Source organism: Molothrus ater, chromosome 16 (assembly GCF_012460135.2).
Source record: "Molothrus ater isolate BHLD 08-10-18 breed brown headed cowbird chromosome 16, BPBGC_Mater_1.1, whole genome shotgun sequence".
NCBI lineage: Eukaryota > Metazoa > Chordata > Aves > Passeriformes > Icteridae > Molothrus > Molothrus ater.
In genome coordinates, this window is record NC_050493.2 from 12,135,908 (window position 1) to 12,162,420 (window position 26,513).

General features: G+C 39.0%; 1 protein-coding gene across 36 annotated transcripts in view; it reads right to left on the reverse strand.

Moving 5' to 3' along the window:
* Nucleotides 1-26,513, reverse strand: part of RBFOX1 (RNA binding fox-1 homolog 1) — a 1,183,000-nt gene that overhangs the window by 82,146 nt on the left and 1,074,341 nt on the right. For all 36 annotated transcript variants that reach the window (XM_036392503.2, XM_054516557.1, XM_054516565.1 and 33 more), the window contains 4 exons: nucleotides 11,673-11,816; nucleotides 9,115-9,168; nucleotides 3,961-4,053; nucleotides 2,161-2,221 (listed from right to left, as the gene is read on the reverse strand). In XM_036392503.2, coding sequence (XP_036248396.1) covers nucleotides 2,161-2,221; nucleotides 3,961-4,053; nucleotides 9,115-9,168; nucleotides 11,673-11,816 — 352 coding nt within the window. The remainder of the gene's footprint in view (nucleotides 1-2,160; nucleotides 2,222-3,960; nucleotides 4,054-9,114; nucleotides 9,169-11,672; nucleotides 11,817-26,513) is intronic.

Consider the following 26,513-nt stretch of genomic DNA (forward strand, 5'->3'; position numbering starts at 1 on the left):
ACTTATTTATGCACTGAACAGGCTATTTCATACTTTTGGTGAGATCTGGATCTGATGGAACAGGATGGAAAATGACAAACAAAACACTTCAAGTGGGAAACAATTAACAGCAGATTTTATTCATCCTGCTCTTGGACATTAATAAATGAGAATGTGTGACCCAAGCAATCCTGCAGTGCAGGACATAGATTTGAACCTCCTCCAAAACCACATGGCTAAAATCTCCCATCTCCTATTGCCAGCATTCCCTTCCTTCAGCACTGCCTGTGCTGATATGTCAAGTTATTTGCTCATGAACATTTTCATAGCCTTAGGATAATATGAATACAAAATATGCATCATCATTTACAGAAAAACTACTTTTATCATTGCAATATAGCAGGCAGAGTTCATAGCCTCATATGCACATGGTTAATTTAGCTCTGTATTACAACAAAATCGCTTTATGTGATCCAGTCAAGCCTCGTGTCTCTCTCTAGATTCACTGGGATGCTTCAAAACCAATAAAAACCAAGGAGATTTTCCCATCTGCATAATTTGCCAAGCTTCACATCTACATTCAAAATGAGGAAGAAAACAGCTTCTAAGAAAGCATGAGGAAATTCTTCTCCAGATCATTTTAACTAGATCAATTATCACATCACATGAAAACCATCACTGTGTTTTATTTCGCTGTGTTACAGGAAAATGATGAGCTTTATTAAAAAATAAAGCCACTGTGTGCCCTGGATTTTAGTAAAACCTCCCTAATGAGACCTCAAATACAGAAAATACGATCCATTATATTTCAAAATGGAAAAGAGTCTAATCTACCGCAGGAAACCTTTATGTGCACATTTCATCTGCTTTCCACTGGATGGGAAAAACTGAATTAAATTGAAAACCAAATACCAACAACTACAGAGCCTAGCAGAACTAAAAGAATAATTGCAATAAACTTCAGTTCATGTGCTATTGTTTGACATGACTGAGTTAGGAACTTGTTTGAATTTGAATTTTCTGAACCAGTAATGGCACACTCAAGCACATGATCCAGCAATTCCAAAGGAAACATTTTAAAAAAATTTATTGTTTCCAAATGCCTTAAATAACTGTCAATTATTTTTTTGTCATAAATGCACATTACACCAACTTAGGTCAGTATTAGATTTAATTTTATTTTTAGATAGCTTGGAATTCTAATTTCTCCATTAGAATGAAAAGAAGGAAGATGGAAGCAGCACCTGGTACCAGTCTCCCTTCTTCTAACAAATTGTGGAAGGAAAAAATGGAAAATGATCTTTGACCAGATATGTGCCCTGGTACTAAAAGGTTCTACAGGAAAGACATTCTTGTTGGTCTCCCTCCCTCCATCCCCCAAACCAAGCTGAATTCTCCCATCAGCTCACTCATCACTACATTATCACTGCACAAAGCTGAGAACATCACTCTCTCACCAAGCCCATGTCCTCCACAAAAGCCACTGGGGCTCAACACTGGGATTCCAATCAGGGGGATTTTGGGGTCCAACACTGGGATTCCAGCCACAGGGATTTGGGGTCTAACGCTGGGATTCCAGCCAGGGGGATTTTGGGGTCCAACACTGGGATTCCAGCCAGGGGGATTTGGGGTCTAACACAGGGATTCCAGTCAGGGGGCTTTGGGGTCCAACACTGGGGTTCCATTCGGGCCCAACACTGGGATTCCAGCCACGGGAATTTGGAGTCAAACACTGGGATTCCAGCCACAGGGATTTGGGGTCTAACGCTGGGATTCCAGCCAGGGGGATTTTGGGGTCCAACACTGGGATTCCAGCCAGAAGGATCTGGGGTCCAACACTGGGATCCCAGCCACAGGGATTTGGAGTCAAACACTGGGATTCCAGCCACGGGGATTTGGGATCTAACACTGGGATTCCAGCCACCGGGCCCAACACTGGGATCCCAGCCAGGGGGATCTGGGGTCCAACCCAGGGATCCCAGCCAGGGGATTCGTGCTCTGCCCACCCGGCTGGGCATCAGCCAAGCCCTGCAGAGGTGGCCTTCCTGCCCAGCCCCATCGTGTCCCAGGGAGGCAGGAGGTGCAGAGTGGGAGCCCCCAGGAGCAGTGAATGCCCTGCTGGGCAGGACTGGGGGGTGGCATGCAGGGACAGTCGCCCCGAGCAGGGGCTCATGCACTTACCGTTCGTGTAAGGGTTGACGGTCTTTTTATTTGTCATTACACGTGCTGTGGCATTATTTACCTAAGCACATAGAACAGGGGATTAGAAAGGGTTACAGGCAGGGCCCGTGTCACTATTAAAGGCATGCATTATTACTGCTATTAGTCATGTGAAAATAAAATGCAATTTAATTTATAGAAGGCAACAGGTGCATAACAAAATCATACTATTTATAATTACATTTACTTTCATAACCATTTTAACTTACAAATCATTTCAATAAAGCAACATCATATCATTTAAACTTTAATAAAAAGACATTAAAAGCAAATTAAAAGGTACTGCATAATTTAAGACTTAAGAGCATGCTTGTATTCCATGATAACACTGATACAATAAATACTCAAAACAGAAGAAAAAGAAAAAGATTATATGAAGGAACATGCAGTGGAGTAGAAAGGAAAGAGACAAGGTACAAGGAAACAAAGAAAATGTCAAAAAAGGGACAAACGAATTTTAGCAGTGTGCAACATAACCCTTTAGAAGAGAAGTACCATTGGAAAAGCAACATCTAGCATTCAACACTTGGAACAAGAGCCTTTTTCATTGCAAGAATTAACAAAATCATTCAAGCTTTAAAATCACAGCTAACAAAAGGATAAAAAGAGGGTGCATTATTTAACACAATATGGAGTTAACAATCTGAGTAAGATGTGCACGAAGTCATATCCTCAATCCAATCAGTGCCTCCCAGGCTTGCTTAAAACGTACACTCAATTACAGGCGTACCAATATATAGAAAAAAATGTAGCATCAAGAAAACTTAATACAACAAGTCAAAAAAATCCACGTGGTATATCAGCGCTAAATACGTGAAACGGCAGATGGACTTCTCCACTTACCATTCAGCACCATCGCCAGCATGGGTATGTATACAGTTACCATGGTTACTGAGAGTTTGGTGAGGGCCCTAAGCGCTACCGTCGAGGGGGAAAATGAAAAGGCAAAATATGCAACATCTTACTCAAAAGACGACAGCATTTTCAATTGGTAATTCTTTCTTTTTTTTTTTTTTTTTCTTTTTTTTTTTTTTTAATTCTAACAAATACGACTGAGGCAGTGTTGAAGGGGATCCAGTGGCACGGCAAACGTGGCTGGAGGTTTTTGGAGATGGGGATGGCTCAGGCCACCCAGCTTCCTGAAAATTAAATGTGACAATTGCTCGCTCTCTAGTCTGGCTTTGTTTCTTGTGCATCTTTTTGGATGCTTCTTTCCCAATCTGAATTTTTTGAAAGCCACTGTGGATCCCACATCAACCCTGCAGCAACAAAAAAAAAAAAAAAACAAAAAAAAAGGAAAAAAAAAAAAAGGAAAACAAAAAAAGAAAAAAACAACCTTTTGTTTGTTTTTTGTTTTGTCTGTCACACTTTTTTTTTGTTGTTGTTGTTCTCAATTTTTCTAATTTTTTTTTTTGTTGGCTGTTTTTTTGGAATCTACTGCACCCATTGATTTACAAAACATCCAAAATAATAACTTCAAAATATTAAAGCTTTCTTTTTATTTTGTTTTCAAATCTGTCATCCACCTTTCAGCAACAATGACAATAATAATAATAATAATAATAATAATTACAAAAGAAATCATAATAAAAAACCCAAGTAAGGCCAGATTCTCTCTCTTTATATATAAATATATATATAAACAATGGGAAGGGGAAAGGGGAGCACACAGAAGACACCAATGATGCATCTGAAACAACAAATGAGAGTGAAGCAGACATTTATAAAAAAGATGAAAAGGAAAATATTTTGAACATGCACCTCGATTTTACGGCCCTCTACCACGGTGCCGTGTAATTTCTCCCTCGCCCTGTCCGCATCAGCACTATTTTCGAAAGTTACGAAACCAAATCCCTGCATGCAGGAGGGAGAAGGGGGGAAAACAACATGCACATTATTATTTCAGTCAATGACCACTTGTTTGCTTATGTTCTCTCTCTTTAATTTAATATTTTTCTTGTCCTCGCTTCATTTCTGTAACATGCAAATTAGAAAAATTATAGTTGTATTGAGATGTGCAATAAATAAGCAACAAATGTGAACAAATTTTTTTTTTCCCTGTCATCAGTTAGATAATACCCTCTGAGAAAGTCAAAGAATGATACCAAAAATACCTTTCTACATGTCACTACAGAGGAAAATAAATCTAACAATAAGAAAACGAAATTAAAATAAATTACAGTGTTTTCACATAGAAAAAAATGAACTAATGAGAAAAGAAAATGAACCACATTTTAATGACATGCAGATATCTCAACGAAATAAAAAACATGTGCACAAAATCCAACACTGAATGTCAATATACTCTAAACATTGCCTACTTAGTCATGCTGTTGTGATCATAAGAAACACTGTTCCCATGCAACACTAGGGTAACTTAAACTTTTGTCAAACTATACAGCCTTTACTTATTTTTTTATAAAAGGAAAAAAGGAAAAAAAAAAGAAAACTACCAACAAAAGTACTTTCAGAACAAAGTATAAACTTTCTTGTATTAACAGATCAAAGAAAATCACATGATGTGAATAGAAAAAGAAACTCTGATAAAAGAAGAAAAATGCAAACGTTTTGAATAAGTTTAACTGCTTCATTTACTTGTTCTGCATATTATTTTCCACATATAGAACATGCAATTGGTAAAACTCCAGAATCCCATGCTAGTGGGACAAATCTGAAACTCTGCTTATAACAAATCTCCTCTTTTATAATACTAGACTAAAACAAACACTTAAATCCTACTAAAATGCCTTTCATGCCCTGAGTTAAATTAAACACTGCTTAAAATGGCAAATATTTTGGAAAAATCTGACAGTGAAGAACATTTTAGAAACATACACCAACCCTTTGAAGTAATTCTTGCATTAGCACTACAATGCCTTTGCATGCCTCCCAAAATTATCCAAACAAACACCCCTGAGCTTTCACACCCAGACCCATTTAGAAGTTGCTTGTGGTGCTTGGCACACAGGCAGTGCTTCCGTAGATTAAGTGGTCCTAAAACCGCATTTATTTTTATTTTTTATTTCTGTTTTAGCCTGAACTCTGTTCTGCTCCTGAGCAATCAGCCACTCTTCTGCCTTTGCTGAGTCTTGCCAGTGTTCACCCACTAGGAACACTCTCTGCAGTGCTTCCTACTACACAAAGTGACTGGTTAAAAGAAAAAATAAAAGGGGAAAATAATAATAAAAAGAAAGGGAAGACATTTCTACATTCATTTACACAAAGGGGAAACCAAATATCAAACAAAGGCAAAACTGACACCAAGCAGTGAGAACAAGAATGGGTATGGACTGCAGAACTAATTAGTCAACTCTCAGGATAATTCCCTGGGTTATTTGGGTTCTTTCACCTGCTCAAATAACTCAAAGAACTGAGCTATTTATTCCTATTTATAATGTAAAAAGGGCCATTTATGTACAGCAGTGTCTCTCTAAAGCAGCTTGAGCACAGCTACTCGTTTTTCCTGTTTAAACCCAGCCTGAAGCCTGAGCTGAAGCCATTCTCACAGCTCCTGATTCCACACATTTTCTCCACACCACTCTCCACAACTTTAGCACAAGGCCACGACCTCACTTGCCACAAGGCACTGAGGATGGAAATCTCTCTTTTCCCAAAGCACCGGAGTGGTGAGAGAAAGCAAATCCCCCTCCTCAGCTCTAATCTTCATGGCTTAGATCCCTGTACAGGCTCTTCTTATACCTAAACCCATCCTCAACTTTCAACTTTTTATTTCTTCCACACATGCTTTGTCCCACCTTGTTCAAGCTCTGTAAAAAACCCTCCTAATTTAGGATACCATTAAGAAAATTCACAGCAGAAAACATCACTGGTTCCATGGATCTAAGCAGAGTAACTCCATTCAGTAGCAGAAATTCCCCCAATTCTGTTTGTTTTTTCCTATTATCTTGCCTGAGAAATTGTCCCCTCCTGGAATTGCAAACATTTGGTGGGAGTTTAGTCAAAATCGTCTGTCACTCTCATCAGCTCACAGTGCTACCAGTTAACTTTTGTTCAAACAGCTAAAGAGAAAGATAAAAACCTAATTATACTAAAAAATTAGAAAAACATACAAAGTGGAGCCACAAGCCAAGATAAGACAGGAACTTCAAAGATTCTGAAAATAATACTCATTGTCATTTTTTAATTTCTTATGTTGTACTTATTCCCATAATCAACACTACTTAACTTAAGCTCTTACTATTTATGCAAATCTTTAACTTTACCTGGCTGACAGAGAAACTCAAGAACAAAACAAAGATTCACCCATCACACATTCAAATACCTACAAAACCACTTTAGCATCAATTTAATTTGCAGCTGAGTTAACAGCTGCATTCTATTAACTGGTAATGCAAATATATGCCTTTTATTTTTAAAATCTGTCGAGTGATTTAATAATAGCCAAGTTAGTATGTGAGAAGGTTCTGATTTAATTTGGGAGGCACTTTGGAGTTCTCCTTATTTGAAGAAATAGGTGTTAATGTAATATGCACTAGATACACAGTAATAAATACATAAACAGATTTCTGATGTATATATAGAGCTGTCTAGAGCAGTGATTTATAACTGATAGAAAATGGTCAAAAATTCGAAAGTCATCAGTGCTGCTGTATATTTTAGCAAAGCTTTCTTCATTATGATTACACATTCAAATAAGTAGAAATTTGGAGTATGACTCATTGATTTAGGGTTTTCTTTTATGGAAAGACTCCCTTCTGCAAAATGATTTTATACTTTACAGTGGTATTCTAATATTATGTTTTCTGAATATGCAATTCCATGTTTCTTAACTATTATGGCATGAGAATGAGATTCCTTCAGTTGTTTTTGCAACAATTGTTTAAAACATTAACTATTAGAATAAAAAGAAAGAAAAAGAAACAGAAACAAAAACAATTTTAGCAATTCTTATGCCAAACTGCAGCTAGAAACAAATTTGAATTCTGATCCTGCAAACTTTGTTACCTGTACTCAGTCTGAAACCACTTAGTAGTCCTTTCAGTTTCAGTGGGATTTTATGAAAACATAGATAAGCACTGCCAGGAATGGGACTTTAATCTGGTGCATCTTAATTCCTACAGAATGGACACGAAATGATCAGATTAAAAAGAAAAAAAAAAAAAAGAAAAAGAAAGAACAGAAAAAAGATGTCCCTCTCATTCCTAACATTTATTTTTCCTTAACTTTCCATTTAATTGAGAGACTCTAAAGATACTTTGGCAAATGAAAATATGACAATACTCTGTAGCTGAACTATCTGTGAGCAAGGGGAGAGGCAGCAGCCCTGAGCTGTGAGATGCACCCAGCCCTGCCTCAGGCACCTCCAGCAGCTCCCTGGAGACAGCTGGGCTGCAGCCCTGGGGGAGCAGGAGCACTCTTGAACAGGGCTGACCCAAGTGTGTAACTGAGGCAGGGATGTTACAAACCCAGCCAGGAAAAGCTTTCCCTTCTCCAACCCTATCCAGGATCTTGCCTTCAGCACAAGGCACTGGGGTGTTTTCACGCTGCAAAGCCAACATCAAAACAAAAAGCTCAATTTGGAAACATCTCCTTCTGCCATCCCCCAAAACTCGAACAAAACCTTACACTTGTGCAGGTGTGGTGGTTAAAACGCCCACCTGGGGAAGATTTAGTGGCTAAACAAAAGTTTGAACTGTCCCCAGGTGTGCTCAGCTCCACCCTGTCAGCACAAGCAGCAAAGGTGGCCAGTGGGGGATGGCTCTGGAAATTAATGGGATTATGCAGCAGCAGCAGCAGGTCTGGACAATCCATGCATTTTGTAAACATTGCTGAACAACCATAATTTAACAATAATAAATTTTGGCCAGAGTAGGAGATTCTAAGCCACCAAATTCCATCCATTTTAGTTGTTTACTGAAAAAGTGATGAATGTTCCAACTGAGTTTGGGCTGGCAGGCAAGGGGACTAATTAATGTCTGAGTAATAAACAAGGAGACTTCAGCTGTTCCATTTAGGTTTTAAAAAAAAGTGAAGGCTTTAATTTCCGAAAATAAATATTAACAGAATTAAAATACATCTGATTTAAGATAGATTTTTGATGTATATGATTCTTTAATGACAGGTTATAGAGCAGGGATAACATTCCATCACCAATAATAAATGATATATGAGTTACAGGAAGATTGAAACATTCATGAATAAACTTTTTAGTGTGTCTGACATGGCAAGAAAAGGAAAAAAAGTTATGCATATGACAGACATAAACCCCTATAATGCAGCTGATAGCACAGGTGAACACACTGGGCTACAGTTTTGCACCATCTGATGCTGTCCTGGCCATTCTATCTTGCTTTATTTCTTAAATACTGAATAAATTGAAGTATGCATTTAAGGCAAAGTAATTTTTGGAAACAAATATTAAATGTTTGCAATACAATAAGAACTCTTTTAATAAAATAAATGCTAAAATAGATTGTTTTCAAAGGGTTGGTGTACTAAGGCTTTAACTAAAGAGGAAAACATCTGCACTTAATCTGGAACAATCACATATTTTCTCAGCTAATTACTAAAGAGGATAGTTATTAGGTATCATTGTCATCTTTCATTTTGATAAAGGAAAAAAAAATACCTGTACTAATACAAACCTGCCTACGGATATCTTTAATAACTATGGACTCATAAAATAAATGAAATAATTACCCTTGAAGAATAAGGACAGCAAAAATCAACATGCCCATGTAACAGATGACAGTTTGGAATAGTTAAAATTACCCCCTTTAAAAGATATGAGTCCAATGATTTTCATACTGCTTAGAAAACTGACTGACAGCTCAGAAGATGTTTTCACTAACATAAAATTTCAGACATTATTTTGTCACAGCAGTGCAGTTGTTTCCTTCTACTCATATATTTTAAACAAAACAAAAAATTCCACAGGTGAATTAAACTGCTTACCTTTGAGCCTCTCTCATTAAAAATAATTTCAACATCTAAGATTTTACCAAATTGCTGCAAAGAAACAGAAAAAGTTACATGAAAATTCGATAACTTCAACTCTTGTATCATTTACAACACAGACGTTTGTTTCAGGAAATGCTGCAAAACTTTACAAATGTTAAACAATATAAACCCAAATATTTTAAAAACAAAAAGGAAGACAACACTAAAAGGAGTCAGATCAATATTATTTCTAAACTGTGTGCATCATTCTGCTCATTGCACAGAGGAACTTGAAGCTCAGTGAAGCCCCTGACAGAGAGGAAAGAGCATTAAACTGAGAGCACAGTGAAGTAAAAGTCACAAATTTCAGCATTTTCCAGAAGAGGTGGAGGAGTTTGGTCACTTCTGCATTACAGGAATAAGATTAAATCAGGTGGGAGTTTTGTTGCTGGCTTCACGGACTGAGGATTTCTTTCCACCCTTGCTGAAATGGGTAACCATTGTTCCCTCAGAAGTTTTGTCTTATTGGAGCAAAATTTGGAAAACTAGAATGGATACTCACTTTGGGGGGATTTTTTCCTCTGCTCAAAATTGTATTTTTAGTATAATATTAGAAGTGACTGTTATTCCTATTGACCTTCAACAGCACTCAAGTCTTGTTTGCACACAAAACAGCTGAACCCAGCTGCTTGTCCCAGAGGAAAAGGCCCTGTTGGATCTGCCTTAGGAAGGGAATAAATGTTACAACAATTTCTGTTAGGACACATCTTGTGAGGTGACAATGTAATGCAGCAGGGGGTCATTTGTGATATTTCATAAGTCATTGACATGCAGGATGGATCAGTGTTGGCACTGGTAAGTGAACCAATATCTTAAACAAAACAGCAGAAATTGGAGAGGGGTAAATGGAGAATAATCCAACAAGAGTCCCAGGAACTGCAGAAATCAGTACTCCAGTCTTTTCAGATCTAATAAACAATTACAGGCCAGAAAGGACAGTATTCCTTCTCTAGCTTATTAAGAGTTTCAATTGACCATGAAAAGTCAACCATCACTTGGTACACTTAGTCTTATTTCATGTTCTTGCATTCACCATTTAATCAATGTTTTAACTTCCACTTCAGCCTTGATTCAGACACAGACTTGATATTTAAACAATTCTCCTCTGTTATATTCGTGTCCATGTAAAAATATCATCTACTGTGTGCTTAACATGGACATAATGCAGACCTGCCATATTTCATATGAAATATTTCAACGCTCAAATACAGAAATCTCATTTTTCTATCATTTCAGAAGCTATAATTTTTCCTGTTACCAAGTCATTCTGGCAGTCAGCTGGAAACTCCAGCCATTCTCCACTGTCAGTCTTTTGAGACCTAAGACTTAGAAACATTAAAAAGAAATGTGTTTATTGATTTATAAATTAGTACAATACCTACCAAAAATCCTTTCATTTAATGTTTTTTTTCAAATAAAACCTATTTTAAGTGGTTTGTTTAGTTTAAATAAATTAGCATATTTTCCTCTGGAGGGTTAATTATTATGCCTTCTGCTATTCTGCTGATGAGCTGGAAGCTGTGTTCAGGGAAGGCAACTTGTACCAAGGCAGATCCAGCAGAACAGTCACTCATTTCCCAGTACTACAACAGGATTCTTTTTCCAGGGACTGCTTCCTTCAGAGGGATAAATACTGAGAAACACCATCCTCTGACTCACATGCAAACACATTTTAGAACAACTTAAAAATCTGAACATGAAAGAGGGAAAGAAGTGCAGAGCCACGAGGCACTTGGTGCTGCACTGAATAACCAGCTGTAATGCAGGAGAGAATTGGGTTTAGTGAGGCAGAATAAAGACAGTGAGAGTAACAGAAATACTGCAGTCCTGACTTGGGTTGCAATAGATGATCAAGTACATTTCTAGATGAGGTTTAGTGGGCATTTCAAACTAAACCTGAGAGTTCTTGGAGTAGAAAGCCAGTCTAAGCTCTTGTGTTTATAATCCTACTGCTGCTGGTGTGTCCAGAGCCTGTGTGAAACACAGGGGATGTGCTTGAAGGCAGCTGTGGCCTGGGGGAAGCACAAACAGAAAAACACTAACAAAAACCTTCAAAGGTGTTTTGCAGACCTACAAAACCTGTGGAGATGGGTGAGGATTCCCGGGTCTGAACTTTGTGCTGAAATTCAGCCTGTGCCTCCCTTACTCAGTAGGTCAGGCACTGAGTGTTTAACATCACACTCTCCAAAATCAATAAAAGCAGGCAGATAAATCTGGATGTGTACAGCAGCAATATGTATGCATTTAAAACACCACAGATAGCTTCTTGTGCATGTAGTACAAAGCACCCAAGTGCATCACATCCTGCAGAATCAGTGACAGTTCCCAGTTGTGACTGGCAAATCAGATGTTTGATTATACACAGATTAAAGGGGAAATCTTTCCTGAAAATGGTTAAGCAGCCTCAATCAGAGATAAAGCCCTCCCAGCTGCCTCTAATACAGAATACCTATTGCAATACAAATGTAAAAAAAGAAAAAACCAAAAACCAGAAACAAATGATGAGCACTTACACCAAACATTTGTCTAAGATCTGGATCCCGGAATCTGAATGGTATATTTGAGACGTGGAGCCGTTTGGGCTGTGATTTGTTTTCTGTGTTTTCAGAAGATTGTGTCTGTTGCTGGCCATCGGTCTGTGCTGCATCATCTGTCTGCTAAAAGGGTAAAGCAAAATAAAGCACACTGTAAGCATTTTTAATATAAGGGGGTGAGCTTAAATTCTCAAAAAAAAAAAAAAAAACCAAAAAAAAACCCAATCAACCAAACTAAAATCAGTTAAATCTGCTCCAAAGTAGTGAGGAACACCTGAAGTTTAAATACATGAAAATCAAATCCATTTCTGTCTCAACAGCATACATTTCCAGTGATAATATGTATTTGGAATAAAATGGAGAATGAGTAAATTATTATTTGTAGATTTGCTTAGCTATTCTTAAATAATGAATGAATATATCTCTATATATAGATTGTAGAAACTCCTTTAACCCGTTCTGTGTTTGCCAAGGTGAGGAACAGAACCTGCAGTCCAAATGCTGCCTGCTGGCAGAGCAAGCCAGACCCTTTCAAATGAGATTAGGGCTTTTATTCAGAGGCCACTGGGATTCTCCACAGCAGGCAGGGAACACATCTCATCCTCTTTGCCATTTCATAAGCAGTGCTGATGGGCACTGGAGGGTCATTCTGTCCAGATAAATGGTGCCCATTATGGAAAAGGCCTTGAGTTGTGAGAGGGAACAGAAGTTTAATCAGTGGTGAAGGCTGCCTGACACAAGTGTGAGAGCCAGAAACAAAGTTGTGCAGATTGTCTTCCTCACCAAAATGAGGTTATGTCATGGTGCTTCTTACAGGGACACCGTTCCCTGGGTTTAAAATTCTGCTTTAAAACAGAAAGACATTGCCATGTGCTATGATTTAACAAACAAATCACAAATCTGCAGTGAGATGAGGAAAGAAAACATAAAATGCCCCTCATCCAAAAAGTAAAATTAACCAGCGCTGGTCTATCAGTATGTTATAGAAATTACTCATCTCTGTTCTTTAATTATATCCTACAGTCCCTAATTAATTACTGCTTGTACAGCACACAGTCATTAGCCAAGGTTCTGTATGGGTATTTCAAAACAGCACAGTCACTCCTTTGCATGGGCAGAAGGGTTGGGAAGAATAGAAGGGGATAGAAAATGGTTGAATGAAAAACTACAAGGATGATCTGACAGCCATCACTCTCTTTGCTCTTTCCTTTTCCTGTCTGACCCCGTTGTTTTTATAATTATTCATCTTTCTCTTGTGTGCTAATGTTACATTCAGTTTGTCTTTGTGAGTTTTCTCATTTAAAGAACAAAAGGAGAATTGCCCATTTCCTGCTAGTATTTCTAGTATTTCTTTTAGGAGACAACAGTTTAAGCAACATAAAAATGGTTAAATAAAATAAACCTTACCACACAGTTTTAGTACCAACAAGCCTGTTGAAGAGGAAACAAAAGAACTCAAACAGAACACATCATTTACATCAGCAATAACTACATAGAAATTGAATTCTAGCAAGTGAAATTCAACAATTTCCTCCCTAAGTAATACAAATGTTCTCAAATCAAAAGTACTAACATCTATATTGTCTATACTTATGTGCTAAGAACACTTTATAAACAAAGGTGCTCATTTCTGCAGCAGCATCATTCCATCAGGAGCATCTCTGATATTTCACAGGACATGATGAGACTCACAGAAATACAAACTTTTTTGTGCACTGAAGAAAGATTTACAAGTGATCCAAACAAATAATGGGATCAGTTCGAGTATAAACCTAAAACTGAGTCAGTGCCACCACATCTCTTCATGTGCTACTCCCTGAACTCACAGGCCCACAAAGTAAATAATTTATCTTTATGAATATTTAGTGATTTACATAGAAAATATGGTATATAGCTGTCAAGAGACAAAAATGTTCCATGCTAATCTATTGTTAGCTAAAATCAACTCAAAAACTCAAACTTTAGATTTTGAGGTAGATGTTTCACCCAGAGACACCACAGGGATTATTTTCTACCTTCAGGCATAAAAGGAGAGAAATACGAAAGAAATTTGGTATGTGAGAGCAGGTGGGGGATGACAGACTGGAAACTCCTGAAATAAAACACTCCTGAAGAATTTGAGGTCAATTAGATTATTCTGAAGAGAACTAAAGAATTCTGAAGGTGCTGTTAAGCTTCAGGAACAGAGGGTGCCCAAGGAAGAAATTATATAATCAGTGTCCTGTATAAATGCAAATGGAAAAGAGTAATCTCTGTTCATTTTATTCATAGAAATGAGGAGTAGAAGAGCTGAGCTGTGCACCACAAACACCCCAAAACACTGGTAGCAACTGCCCTACTTCACAGCTGAACAGCTTATGGTCAACAAAATCCAGTGAGGTTTCTGAGGGTGGTGTAAAAATGGAGCTACAAATTATGGGTGAAGAGGATAAATCCAGGTACTGGTATTTTCCAGGCCTTTGGTTGGTTTTGCCGCTTTTTAAAATCATTTTTTATTCTAAGAAGCCTCAAATCTGCACTCTCAGCACAGAATGTCTCAGAGTCTGGGCGGCGAGGGCTGAAAAACAGAAACTTGAGCAAGTTCCTGTCATCACTGATTCATAACTGTCCATGACCCTCAAGATCCCTGGGGCAGAATTGACAGGGCTAAAGCATTTAGAACATAGGAAAAGGCTTAGCAATGCAACAGGCACTTCACAAAGCACATTATCATCCAGAAATCCACAGCTGTGCCTGGAGATCTGGACATGATAACCGTGAATTGGAACTGGAATGTGAAGATGATGCAAAAATTAACACCAAGGAGGTCAAACACACCAGGGGCAGAGGACAGGCTGGATTTTGAAAAATCCCAGTCAGGCAACTTCCAGAGCTCTGTGGACTGTGGAAGCAGAATGTAATTTACCTCACACATACAGAATACATTTCAGGAGAATACCTTCACTGCTGGAGGACCTGAAGAGTGCTATTTCATAGTCCTTTAAAAATTAATGGATGTGAGGATGTGGCATTACCCTTCCTCCATCCCTGCAGTCCTGGATGCAATCAGGCTGCTTGCTGGCCCCTATTCCACCACATATTTGCAATTATAAAATATTAAAGATTCTTAATATATTATAGTCTTAATACTTACAATGAAAGTTATAAAAACAGAATGCAGAAATAGAAGATCAAATTCTCACTCACGGCAAAATAAACTGAGGTGAGCTCCCTTTACTTCAGGGAGCTGCTGAAGGCTTAAGTGTTAAAATAAATTAAAATTGAAACATTCTTACAGGTAAGCAAAGCCATATCAAAGAGGGCATTTCCAAAAAAGAATTCTTTTTTACATGTAAGATAATTTCAGTATAAACATTTGGTATCCTTTTAAACCAAATTCATCATCAGGAGAGTTAATATCTATTGTTTTCACAAGAAATTCTTTACCTTTAGCATAATACTTTTTTTTTGTTTCCTTAACTCAGTTCTAGAAACAGAAAGCTTCTATTATTTAAAAGACTTTACTCAAGTTCTTAAAGACTTCACAGTAAAATTGTTAAGCTAGTTTTAAAAAGTAAAATTGTTAAAGTAATTTTTCTGGTTTCCCTCCTAGCTTTGTCCTGAGAATTTAGGAAACAAAAATCATACAAGTGAAGAAAACCACTAAACCAAACATTTGTTTGGATAAAATAAATTTGACAATTTTTTGTTTGGGAAAAAAATATTACACACACACACACACCCCCCCCCACACACACACACCTCTTCCTTTAAGGCCATTTTAATCCAAATTTGCAGCAATTTTCACTCAAAAATACATTCTAAAAGCTTCATGCAGCCCCTAATACAATCCCATTTCCCAGCTGATCCTGACTGGGCACTGGAGTCTCATTCCCACCCCAGCACTGCTGGTAAAGGCCCCACACACAATAAAACAATGGTCAGTGAACCTGAAATCAGAGAGGGCCTTGTGCACATTGCCTGGGTAGAAAAACCCCATTCCATTCTCCTTCCTGGCTAATAGCAATTTTCTGTGTCCCTTTCCATCCATCACTGCAGACAGCCAGCCCTGCAATGTCCCTTACACCGGAATTTTAAGTGTTCCACTTTCCCTCCATTCTTTTTCACTGTCTTCTATCTTTCATTTCCTACAAAACCACGATGGTGTGCACAAAATCTTTCACCCTCAAAGCCTCTTCCCAACACAATGAAATGCAGAAAACTGTTTGCACACCCCTACAGGAATGCTGTTCCCAATCTCAGCTTTTAAAGACTGAATGGAACACAGACTGCAGCAATGCCTGGAATGGATCTAAACCTTTTATCTTTCTGGACAAAGTGAAAATAAGTACTACTGGAACATGAGAAAGCTTTACCAAGTCTGGATCAGTCTGCTATAATCTGCAAACAAACACCAATCTGTTGCTTATCTTTTAAACCCATACAAGTCTAGAGGAAGAACAGCCTAATTCTAGCTGGAATAACCTCTAAAATATTTACAGGGAGAAAAGCAACAGGAAAAAAAAAAGGAACAGGTTATTTTTGTAAATATGATCAATGGTAAATTAGGTGCTGAGTATCTCATGTATACATGCCAGCATAGGGTAAAGCTGTTCAGAATTTTAAATTTAGCAAAAAAGAAAGCACCCACTGAATTTTTTAATGAATGCTCAAAACAGCACCTGTTTTTTTCCTGCTGCACCAATCAAGTTATTTCTCAGAGAAAAAGAGCTTGTGAATGTCTTCTAGGCATTATTTGATTAAGTTGACAATATTATGTGAGCAATGGCTGGGTACCCACTGTGCTGTACTTTTGACCAAATTGATTTGTGTAATGAACACTTGCTCTGTCTCTTCTCTAGCCCGAACAGGGCTCTTGATTTAACCGGTGGTGCTGGAAGCCAAGTGAATTTACAGCCCCCACAGTCATTCTCTCTCAATCTGGAGAGAATAGCAGCAGCAGTACATGAGCAAGCATAATTCAATACATTGTGCTATAAGCACAGAAAATAATATCAGAGCTCTGCAATATACCTGTTTGATTTGATTTGTAAACCCGATAAAAAAAGCAATCGAGAAAAGTTCAGCAGAAAATATATATATACGTCCTGAGCAAAAATATAACCATGCCCAATGTGTACAAACTGAAAAAATCATGCATAGTAAATCATCTTCATACTTCCCTCAGATAATATTGCACATTTTCCATTTTAAAAGGATCTAGATTCTGGAAAGTTACCTTTCCATTAAAAAGTGAGCAAAGAGAATAATTTAAAAGCGAGTTTGGGACTTTCTGAAAATGCTGTTTCCCAGATACACCACTAACAGAGAGCTGACAAAGTGATGGGCTTGCAGCTTTCCTGTTTTCTTAAGTAGATCGACTGATTAATTAATCATACTTGTTTTGGTAAATTTATATTCTGAAAAGTCCCAGCTCTGCAATGTGCTTCCCAGAAGCATAACAACACAGAAAAAAACGGAGTTATAGACGCAAATCCATCTGTTTGGGCTTAAATTCACACAAAGATGTACACAGAAAAAAATTCGATTATTGTGGTATTTCACAATGGCAATAAAAATTACCAGAAGTATCAGTGACTTCTCTTGTGTACTGCATCTCTGCTATCCTTTTCTCATGAATAAGATCAATAGCAAGGTCTCATAGCTTTCAGGATATTAAAAGTTGAGATTAATTCTTCCAATTAGCTCTAAAGACAAAAATATTTCCAGTACCTCATACTGCAAAGCATGCAGCTCATGCCACATCCATTTAACCCCTTAAGAATCCTTTCCTGAAGAGAATGTGCACTGTTCCTTGTTCTGATCTAATGCAAAAAGCACACAGATGTGGGACTTGCTGCTGTGCACAAAGAAATTAAGAAATGTAATAACGTAATCATGCCTGCATTTGATAATTTGGAACTAGATGATCCTTAAGGTCACTTCAATGCCAGCCCTTGCACGATTATGTTGCTAAATTTCTGGTCTAGCTGAGTGTCTCATGCTTGGTTTAGAGACAATGCAAATGAAACCCTGCAGGGCAAGCCCTGACCTCCATCCTATTTTTAATGGTAAAATTCCCTTTTATTTCAGCTAGGTCACAGTTTCACCATAATGTTATATCCACTTGACAAAGTAATTTCAGCATTACCACTAACTTCACTGTATTGCCCAGATTACAAAAGGTATAATGGTTGCATATTCTTTACAAAAACATTTTATTACCCAAAGCACCAAAAGCAAACTGAGCAAAGCAGTCACTGGGACAGGTCTGAAAGAAGCAGGCAGAGGAGCCAAGGCCTGTCCTGAAGGCTGGGCTGTTCCCTCTCCAAAGCACTGAGCTCTCACCTGTCACAGACATCTTTTATGGAAAATCCTTTCCTTAGGATTTTTTCTCCTGAGAAGCTGAGAGGCCTCAGGAACAAAATGTAACCAATGGTTATCTGCTGCTGTGGAATGCAACAGGTGGGTCTGTGATTGGGCTCATGTGGTTGTTTCTAATTAATGGCCAATCACAGCCCAGCTGCTCAGACTGTCTTGGTCAGTCACAAGCCTTTGTTATGATTCCTTTTCTATTCTTAGCTAGCCTTCTGATGAAATCCTTTCTTCCATTCTTTTAGTATAGTTTTACTATAATACATACCATAAAATAATAAATCAGCCTTCTGAAACATGGAGTCAGAGCCTCATCTCTTCCCTCATCCTGGGCCCCCTCTGAACACCACCACACTCACCCTGGGCCCTGCCCAGTCCATTAATGCCCAAGAGCCATTCTCCCTCCCATTTCCCTAATGTCAAGGGTGTGTTTGATGTTCAGTTATGCCCATTATTGTCATTAATAAACCCATCTTTGGGAGATGAGGTGAGATGTGACACACACACACATTTCCCTAATGTCAAGGGTGTGTTTGATGTTCAGTTATGCCCATTATTGTCATTAATAAACCCATTTTTGGGAGGTGAGGTGTGCCACACACACACACGTTGGGGCTGTGAGAGACACAGGCAGGGGGTCAGTGCACCTCTGGGGAGGGAGAGCACCCAACCACCTCCCTTCTGCAGCACTGCCTCTCACAGCCCCTTGAGCAGTCAGATGAACACAATTTACTGCCAGGAAGACAGTGTAAGGTGGCTGGCTCTGACTGGGGCATTTGTTTTAGATATACTGCCACACACAAGCACACCCTGCTAGAATCCCTTAATCCAATTTACTGACAAATGAAAAAGAACCTGAATAATTTTGTGCTTTGCTTCAGCAGTTTCTGACGTTCCACTATTGAACATGCTCTGGGGTTTCAGCAGGCTGGGTATTGTTCAGGGCTGAAGACTTACAAGCAGTAGTGATTATTTCTCTCATTTCTAGATGGATGCATTCTGGATGCTGATACCACAGGCTACAAGAAAGCACTGCTATTATTGTGATAGCTTATGCATGGAGAGCTAGCAGCCTAAATAAGAGATCATTAATTCTGGGGACAGATAGGAGCAATAAGATAGGTTTCTTAAGCCTCTGGTACTGCAGGACAACCAAAGAGTAATTAATAACTCGGCTACATTAATTATTTCCCCAATTAATCTTCCTTAACAATATGCAATATAGCTCCTATATAGTGCTTTACATTGCCTTTGCTGGTTCATCATTTTTCTTCTAAAATATTCAGCAGGGTTTCAGGGAAGAGCAGATCAATCATGTCTGGAGGAGAATCACCAAGAGCCATACATTTTTTGACTTGAGAACGCCTCTCAAAACTTGGGCCAAATTTTCTGGCATACAGAGCAGATATTACTTCTAAAAGAATATTTGTAAAATGTTTTAATAGAGTTGTGTGTAACCAAGCAGTTGGCAAGTTCAGTTAAGGACATGCAGCTGATGCCAGCATGACAGTAATGTGAAATGGGAGAAGGAATGATAAAAGGTTGCCGCAATGAATTATTTATTGCTTGCATCGATTCAATAAATATTTCTGACCACCTACTGATCCCATCCACAACATCACAAGAGCAATTAACAAAACCTTTCCTAATTAGCTGCATCCTGGCTCCATTAGCCAAGAAGGAAATGCATACACACTATGAAGATCTTTAGAAGATCACACTACGTATAATAAAACTCAATTATTGTGATATTGTCACATGATAACACTAAAATATACTCCTTGGATTTATTCTTTTAAAAAATAGCAGACAGATTAGGAAACACTATACTGTCAAAGGACAAAAGCATTAATTTAACCCAAATAAAAAATCTTAAGTAGTGATAAAGAGACATAAAGAAATAGTCAATTGATTTTGTTATTCTTCTTTCATCTGTTAGTCAGAAGTCTGTTTTCTTTCTGATGTAAGTCTTGCAGGAAGAAAGTGTTTAAAAATAACCTTGTTTCAATGCTTGGAAGCCTAATGTAAAATCCAGACAGGCAACCACTGAAAACATACTAAAAACCCCATGACAGTAAATATAGAAATCTTGATTAGAGAGGTTTTTATCATTTGAGTAGGAGCTGTAGCTTCACACTGCACAAGCTGGTTTACAAAGTATTACCAGAAGAAGCAGCCACCAGGATTCTCAGCACTAAATAGAGCCGTGCTCATGAGATTTTCCCCCACAAATTGCTCAGCACTTGTACTCTGCAGATTCACCTCTCATTTCTCTCCCTCTGGAGCTCCTTTCCCCCTGTGTGTCCGAAAGGACCCACAGCACTCATGGGGTGGTTTCATGAGCACCCAAAGCCTCAAGAACACACCTGCCCCTCCTGACACCTCAGGGCTCAGGCTCCTTCCACTCACCACTCCACAAAAATTGCATTACAAGAAATAAGATATAAAAAATTATATAAAATAAGACTTGGAAAGCGCCTGAAAGTACCAATAGAGAATAGCTGTGGTATGTTCTAAATACACAGAAATAGAGATTTGCCATCTAAATAACAAACTTTAAGGGAAGAGGGGTAAAATAGATGAAGAAATGTTGAAAGGTTTTGTAAAGCTTACAGGTAAATATTCCTAATGGTTATAATAGGCCTTGAAACACTTCAAGTCACAATTTGATAGGCAATAAATCAGGACAGTGGCCTTGAGGATAAGACTTTCTGACTGATGCAAAACTTGGCGTGCTTGGTTTCTGGAAATCCACTGATTCTCCCCAAGTTCTCCTGTCCAGCTCATTTATTACCTTGATTTATGAAGAAATTACTCAGAAAAAAAACATAAATCAATACACAGTAAGGCAACTGTACTTTTACCTGTGGCCATTCATTCATGCTCAAGCATTGCTGCTCTAATACAGAATGAGATTCTTTTTTTAAACGTTCTAATTAGCTTAAAAATTCTTTCAAGTGTTATCCTTCATAAGTCTACATTATAAAAGGCTGCAGTGCTGCAATAAAGCTTATTAAACTTTTGTTCTGGCAGCAGGCTCTATCTGGAAAAAATAACTTTCAACATCTGCAACTAACCTGTACAATGCTGTGACATCTGACAATATTTGTCCAAATAAAAAAGGCACTAATTAATACTGTGCTACACAGCTGCAGAGGATATTACTTTCTTGAAAAATAAAAAAAAAAATTCAAAAAAAGGAAAGTGTCTTTAGATGGAACATTTGCAGGTTTGGCTATGAGTTGTTTACCCTCAGCTTGAATCAATGCACACCAGTTTCTGGAATTCCCCTCTGAACTGGATTGATGTCATGCATGTAAAGTCCTTTTTGTGAGAGCTGTGTTGACACAACCAACTGCTGAGCCAACTTGTGAGAGCAGAGTTTCACGCTGAGAGGGAACGGCTGATTGCTCCAGCTCCAGCTCAGGGAAAGAGAGAAAATGTGGCAGTGTGATAAAAGGTTTTTCTCTGTTTGACCCCTCACCTCGTGCTGGATCCCTACTGGGACATTCCATTTGCTCACTTGCATATCTTTGCCCAAGGAGTCAGCTGTTGAACCCTCTGAAATACAGAGGAGTTTGAGGGTTCTCCATGTCACAAAAAGACATTTTCTAAATCACATTGCTCTTTTTGTACTGAGGTACTCACCCCTACTTAACAAGCAGCAGTTCAGTTCCTTGCAGGATAGTAAATTCTCAAACTTAGATTACCAATTTCATGAAAAAACCAGCTGAATTCATTTTTTCTTATTGGGTGTGTTTCGTGGTCTCATATCCCAGCAGGCTGCAGCCAAATGCAAGCAGCATTTCCAAAGAGCTGAGACGTTTTGAATGGAAAAGCAGGACTGTACCTGCTCCTCTCCAAAAGCAGCATTCCTGAAGTTTCCCAGTGGCACAACCAGACACAGACAAGTCCACAGCAAGGAAAATGATGCTTGATGTAAATCATTCTTTTTCATCCGTCTCTTCAAGCTCACCAAACACCTTTCCTTCAATAATGTGAAAGACAATTTAAAGTTTTAGGAAACATCCATTTGTCCTTCTCTGCTCCCACTTGAAAGAAGAAACAAATCTAAGGAATAGTGGATGTTTCAAAGAACTTTTAAAGGGTTTAAACCATCATTTCAAATCCAGCTGTGAATGCTGACGTTGTGATGAATTCTGCTTGATCCTATGAATGCACAATGCAGCTCCCACTGCAGAATTGCTTTGTATACTGATACTCAAGTTTAAGGAAGCATCTTTAGAATTACTAGAAACAGGACTTGGATTCCCCTGAAATCAATTTTCCTTTCCTGGAAAAAGTTCTCAGGAAAGGGGGCCAGAGGAGACATTCTCTAACAGCAAACCTGGAATCAGGAGGATTGGCACTGTGAGTTAATTAATTCCCATCCTTCCCTCTTGCTCACAGCAAACCTGCCAACAGACCTCTTCCCTTATCCATCCTCCAGCACAGCAACCAGACATTTCTGAGCCAAGATATTTCTATTTCCATCTAACATCTGTACAGAGAAGCCCTACCATTGTCAGGCAGTTTTTCTGTCTGCAGTTCCCTCCAGGAATCAGCGCAGGATGGCACAGCCACGCTCACTCAAGGGGCACAGATTGATCTCCCTTTGGTTTCTCAGGAAGGGACTTGGCCAATTGATGCTGTTGGGAGATGAAAGCAGGCAGGGTGGGGTGACTGATACCCCAGAGGGTTGTGCTGCCATGCAGAGGGACCCTGGCAGGCTGGAGAAACAGGCATGAGGAACACAATGAAGTTCAGCAAAGTCCTGCGCCTGGAGAGGAAGAGCCAGAGCAGGGCTGCAGGAAATGAGTCCAAGGTGAATAGGGATGAACAATATGGGAGGATTGGAGCATCTGGCAAACAAGGAGAGAATGAGAGAGCCAGGAGTGATCAGCCTGCAAAAGAGAAGGCATAAATGCCTGATGGGAGGGAGGAGGGATGAAGGAGCTACACTCTGGCCAGTGGTGCCCAGTGAGGGAACAAAAGGCAATGAGCAAAAGCTGCACTACAGCACATTCTGTGGGGGAGCTGGGGAAAACTTGTCCTGTGAGTGCTCTAACATTAGAACAGATTGCCCAGAGAGCTTGTGGAGCTCCCTCCCTGGAGGAATTCAACACCCATCTGGGCACAGTCCTGAATAACCTGCTCTAGCTGATCCCACTTGATTTGTCAGCAGATTGAAGCCAGGTCCAGTGACAATGACCAGCCTTGTGCACCCCTGGGGAGCAGTGACAGAGCAGGAGCAAGGACAGCAATCAGAGGGTCAGGGACCCATTCAGGGGGTCAGGGACCCATTCAGTGGGTCAGGGACCCTGTTCAGAGCGTCAGGGACCCATTCAGTGGGTGAGGATGCTGTTCAGAGGGTCAGGGACCCTGTTCAGTGGGTCAGGGACCCTGTTCAGAGTGTCAGGGACACTGTTCAATGGGTCAGGGACCCGTTCAGTGGGTCAGGGACCTGTTCAGTGGGTCAGGGACCCGTTCAGAGGGTCAGGGACCCTGTTCAGTGGGTCAGGGACCTGTTCAGTGGGTCAGGGACCCATTCAGTGGGTCAGGATGCTGTTCAGAGGGTCAGGGACCCTGTTCAGAGGGTCCCATGGCAGGCAGAGCTGGGATGGGGAGCCCAGTGGAGATGGGCAGGGCAGGAAGGAGCAGCAGACCCTGACAAGGACCATTCACCAAGGCTGATGCCAGAATTTGATGAAAAAACGACATGCAAAGGAAGAACACTGAAAAAGGGACTGGGGAAAATATTCATTTGGATGGGCAAAAATTTCCACTTTCTGTGGTGCACAAAACACCCCCCCACCCAGAGATCCTTGTTTTCTCTGACCTGGCTCCAAAGAGAACACAGAGAAATGGAAACCTCCACACCTTAGCATGGCACTGCAGCAGAATAAACATTACATAAAGCAAATTATCACACAATAAAGCAATATTATTATATCAGCAAATGGCAACTGTAGGTCACCTCTTCCCATCACTGGTCTCCATCGTGTGATGGCCACAACCCAAATAAACAAGGCACTCTTCAGGGAGGAAGGATTAATATCACAGGAAGGCACTCCAGCACCACCACTCTGCTCACTGTGCACTGATTTACTCTGTTACCCTATTTTACCTTTAAAGCTCACTTGGATAGCGAAGATTCCTACATTCCTCTTGTAAATTCTCTTGACATATAAATTGAGTATTCTGTACAATAGTATAACCATGTAAGTAAATAAATACATTTATTTTTTGGACACCATCTGTTAGTTCCTAGGATTTTTACTCCTTTCTGCATTCCAGGATCCTTTCCACCTGCACAACATAACTCAAGTCTCTCTCTGCACAGGGTTTGTTTCCCATATTAGTAACTGAAAGTTGTAATGATCACCTGATTCCTTGAACCATAACTAAAGTGTGATCTATTATTCCCAGCCAATTGAAATGAAAAGGCAACATAAAGGAAAACTAAAAAGAGAATTTTGCCAGATGCCTATCACAGACTTAGCTTATCAGCCACCAACCTCTGTGACAATAATGCCAGTGTCCCATACCCCAAAGCCAGTCTTTCATCAAGCTCCATGAATAATTTACTTTTTTTAATCATATTTCAAACTCTACTGCAAAATTAAGCCCCACCAATCCCAGTCAACCATCTCTGTAGGTTAGTGGACTTAAACTGGAAAAGGGGAAAAAAAAGAAGAAAACATGTTTCAGTTATTTTTATGAAACTGCTTCTCAACCTAAGCTTGTCTCCCTAACTTGTATAAGAGGTCAGCCAAACAGATTTTCAGTTTCTTCAGTGATTTTGGGACATGCAGTTATGTTTATCTGCAATGCTGTTTCAGAAAATATTTGGTAATCTAACATATATCAGAAGAAACCCTTTCACGGTTCTGTTTTGCTCTTTTCTAGGTGTGGAACTTTCGTTTTGCTTTGTACACTGACTGCTTTTACTGCTTTGTAAGGAAATAAAGAGTTTGGTCAATCAGTTTGAGAAGCAAGCTTACACTTCATAAACTGGGCTCCAAGAATGTGAGGAAATCACAGGGTTTGTTTTTTTTTTTAAATCCATAAAACCAGACTTTATTCTGGATGAGCTAACAATCTCTGTGTGAGCAGGACTCAGACACTAATATGAGAGGAAGTTATGGCAATAATTAACAGCCATTTGAAGTAAAACTCATTTAGAAATATAATGAACTGAGGACACTTAAACAGACTTCATTCAGGGAAAGATAAAAGAGTAGCTTACAGAAATATGGCCTGAATTGCATTTCCATTTACATCATCTACTTTTGTAACACCTTTCCCTTCCTCTGCTTCTAAAGGAACCAATGTAAAAAATGCTCTTTGCTGCACTTCTGGAAGTGGATTTAAAACTGAAATTGTAAATTATAGCCTTCACTGTCCACTCCCATCTCAGGAAAGAATTATTCATCTGCTGACCACTCAATAGCTAGAGTAAAAACTACCACAAGCAGCTTTAATTATTATTTACAAAATGAAAGAAAATCAGTTCAAGGAGTGAGACTCAAAATGGTCAGTGCAGTTTGAAATTCCTTTGGTTATTTGCATAACCATCCAATATGTTTTAATGGCTGCAGTTATGAGATTATCTAAATTCATGAAGAATATATATTTATTAACACATATAACTCAGCACTTTTACTCTGCCCTGATTAGAATGTCAGGTGAACATTTCAACTGAGGGAGAATGAATTGTGAGCCAAGGATGGGCAGCTCTGTCTCCCCTGACTCACCCAAGTGAAGAGCCTCTAATAGACACTGGGAGGATGCATTAAATTAGGAACCACGCCACTGAGCTCTCTCAAATTTCCTTTAAATAAAAAGCAAGAAGAAAAGGTTAATTAAGTTCTACCACACAATTCTATTAACAATATCCACGATTACTGTAGCATGAGGAGGACATTTAATTCAAAAAAGGAAGAAAGAAAGGGGGAAGAGGCCCTGGTCCATCAGGAGGACTGAGCAGTGGGGCTGCTTCCAGGCACTGAGGCTGCTACAGCAAAAAAAATCCCAACAAATAAAATAAACAAACAAATTCCTGCCCAAATGAATGGCACAGAAAGGCTCATAACCTAATATGCAAGTATAAATTAGTAATATATAATATTACCTATATATAAATATAAATAATGTACATGTTATATACATATACATTATATATTTTTATAATATATATATATATAATTTTTTTCTGTTACCATCACAATCCTGTATTTTGTACTACAAAGCAGCATTTGACAAGATAAGTCATGTATCTGCTATATTGGCCTACCAGGGCTTTGTCATTTGGATTTCTAGCTTGACCAATTGCTCCAGAATAAAGCAAACCATCTCAGCATTTGTGAAGAAATACATTCTTTTCAGAGGAATTGTGAGGGCTTTTACAAGATGCTTCACTGTGTGGTCTCTCACAGGTTTTTTGTGCAAATTCTGTCAGCACAG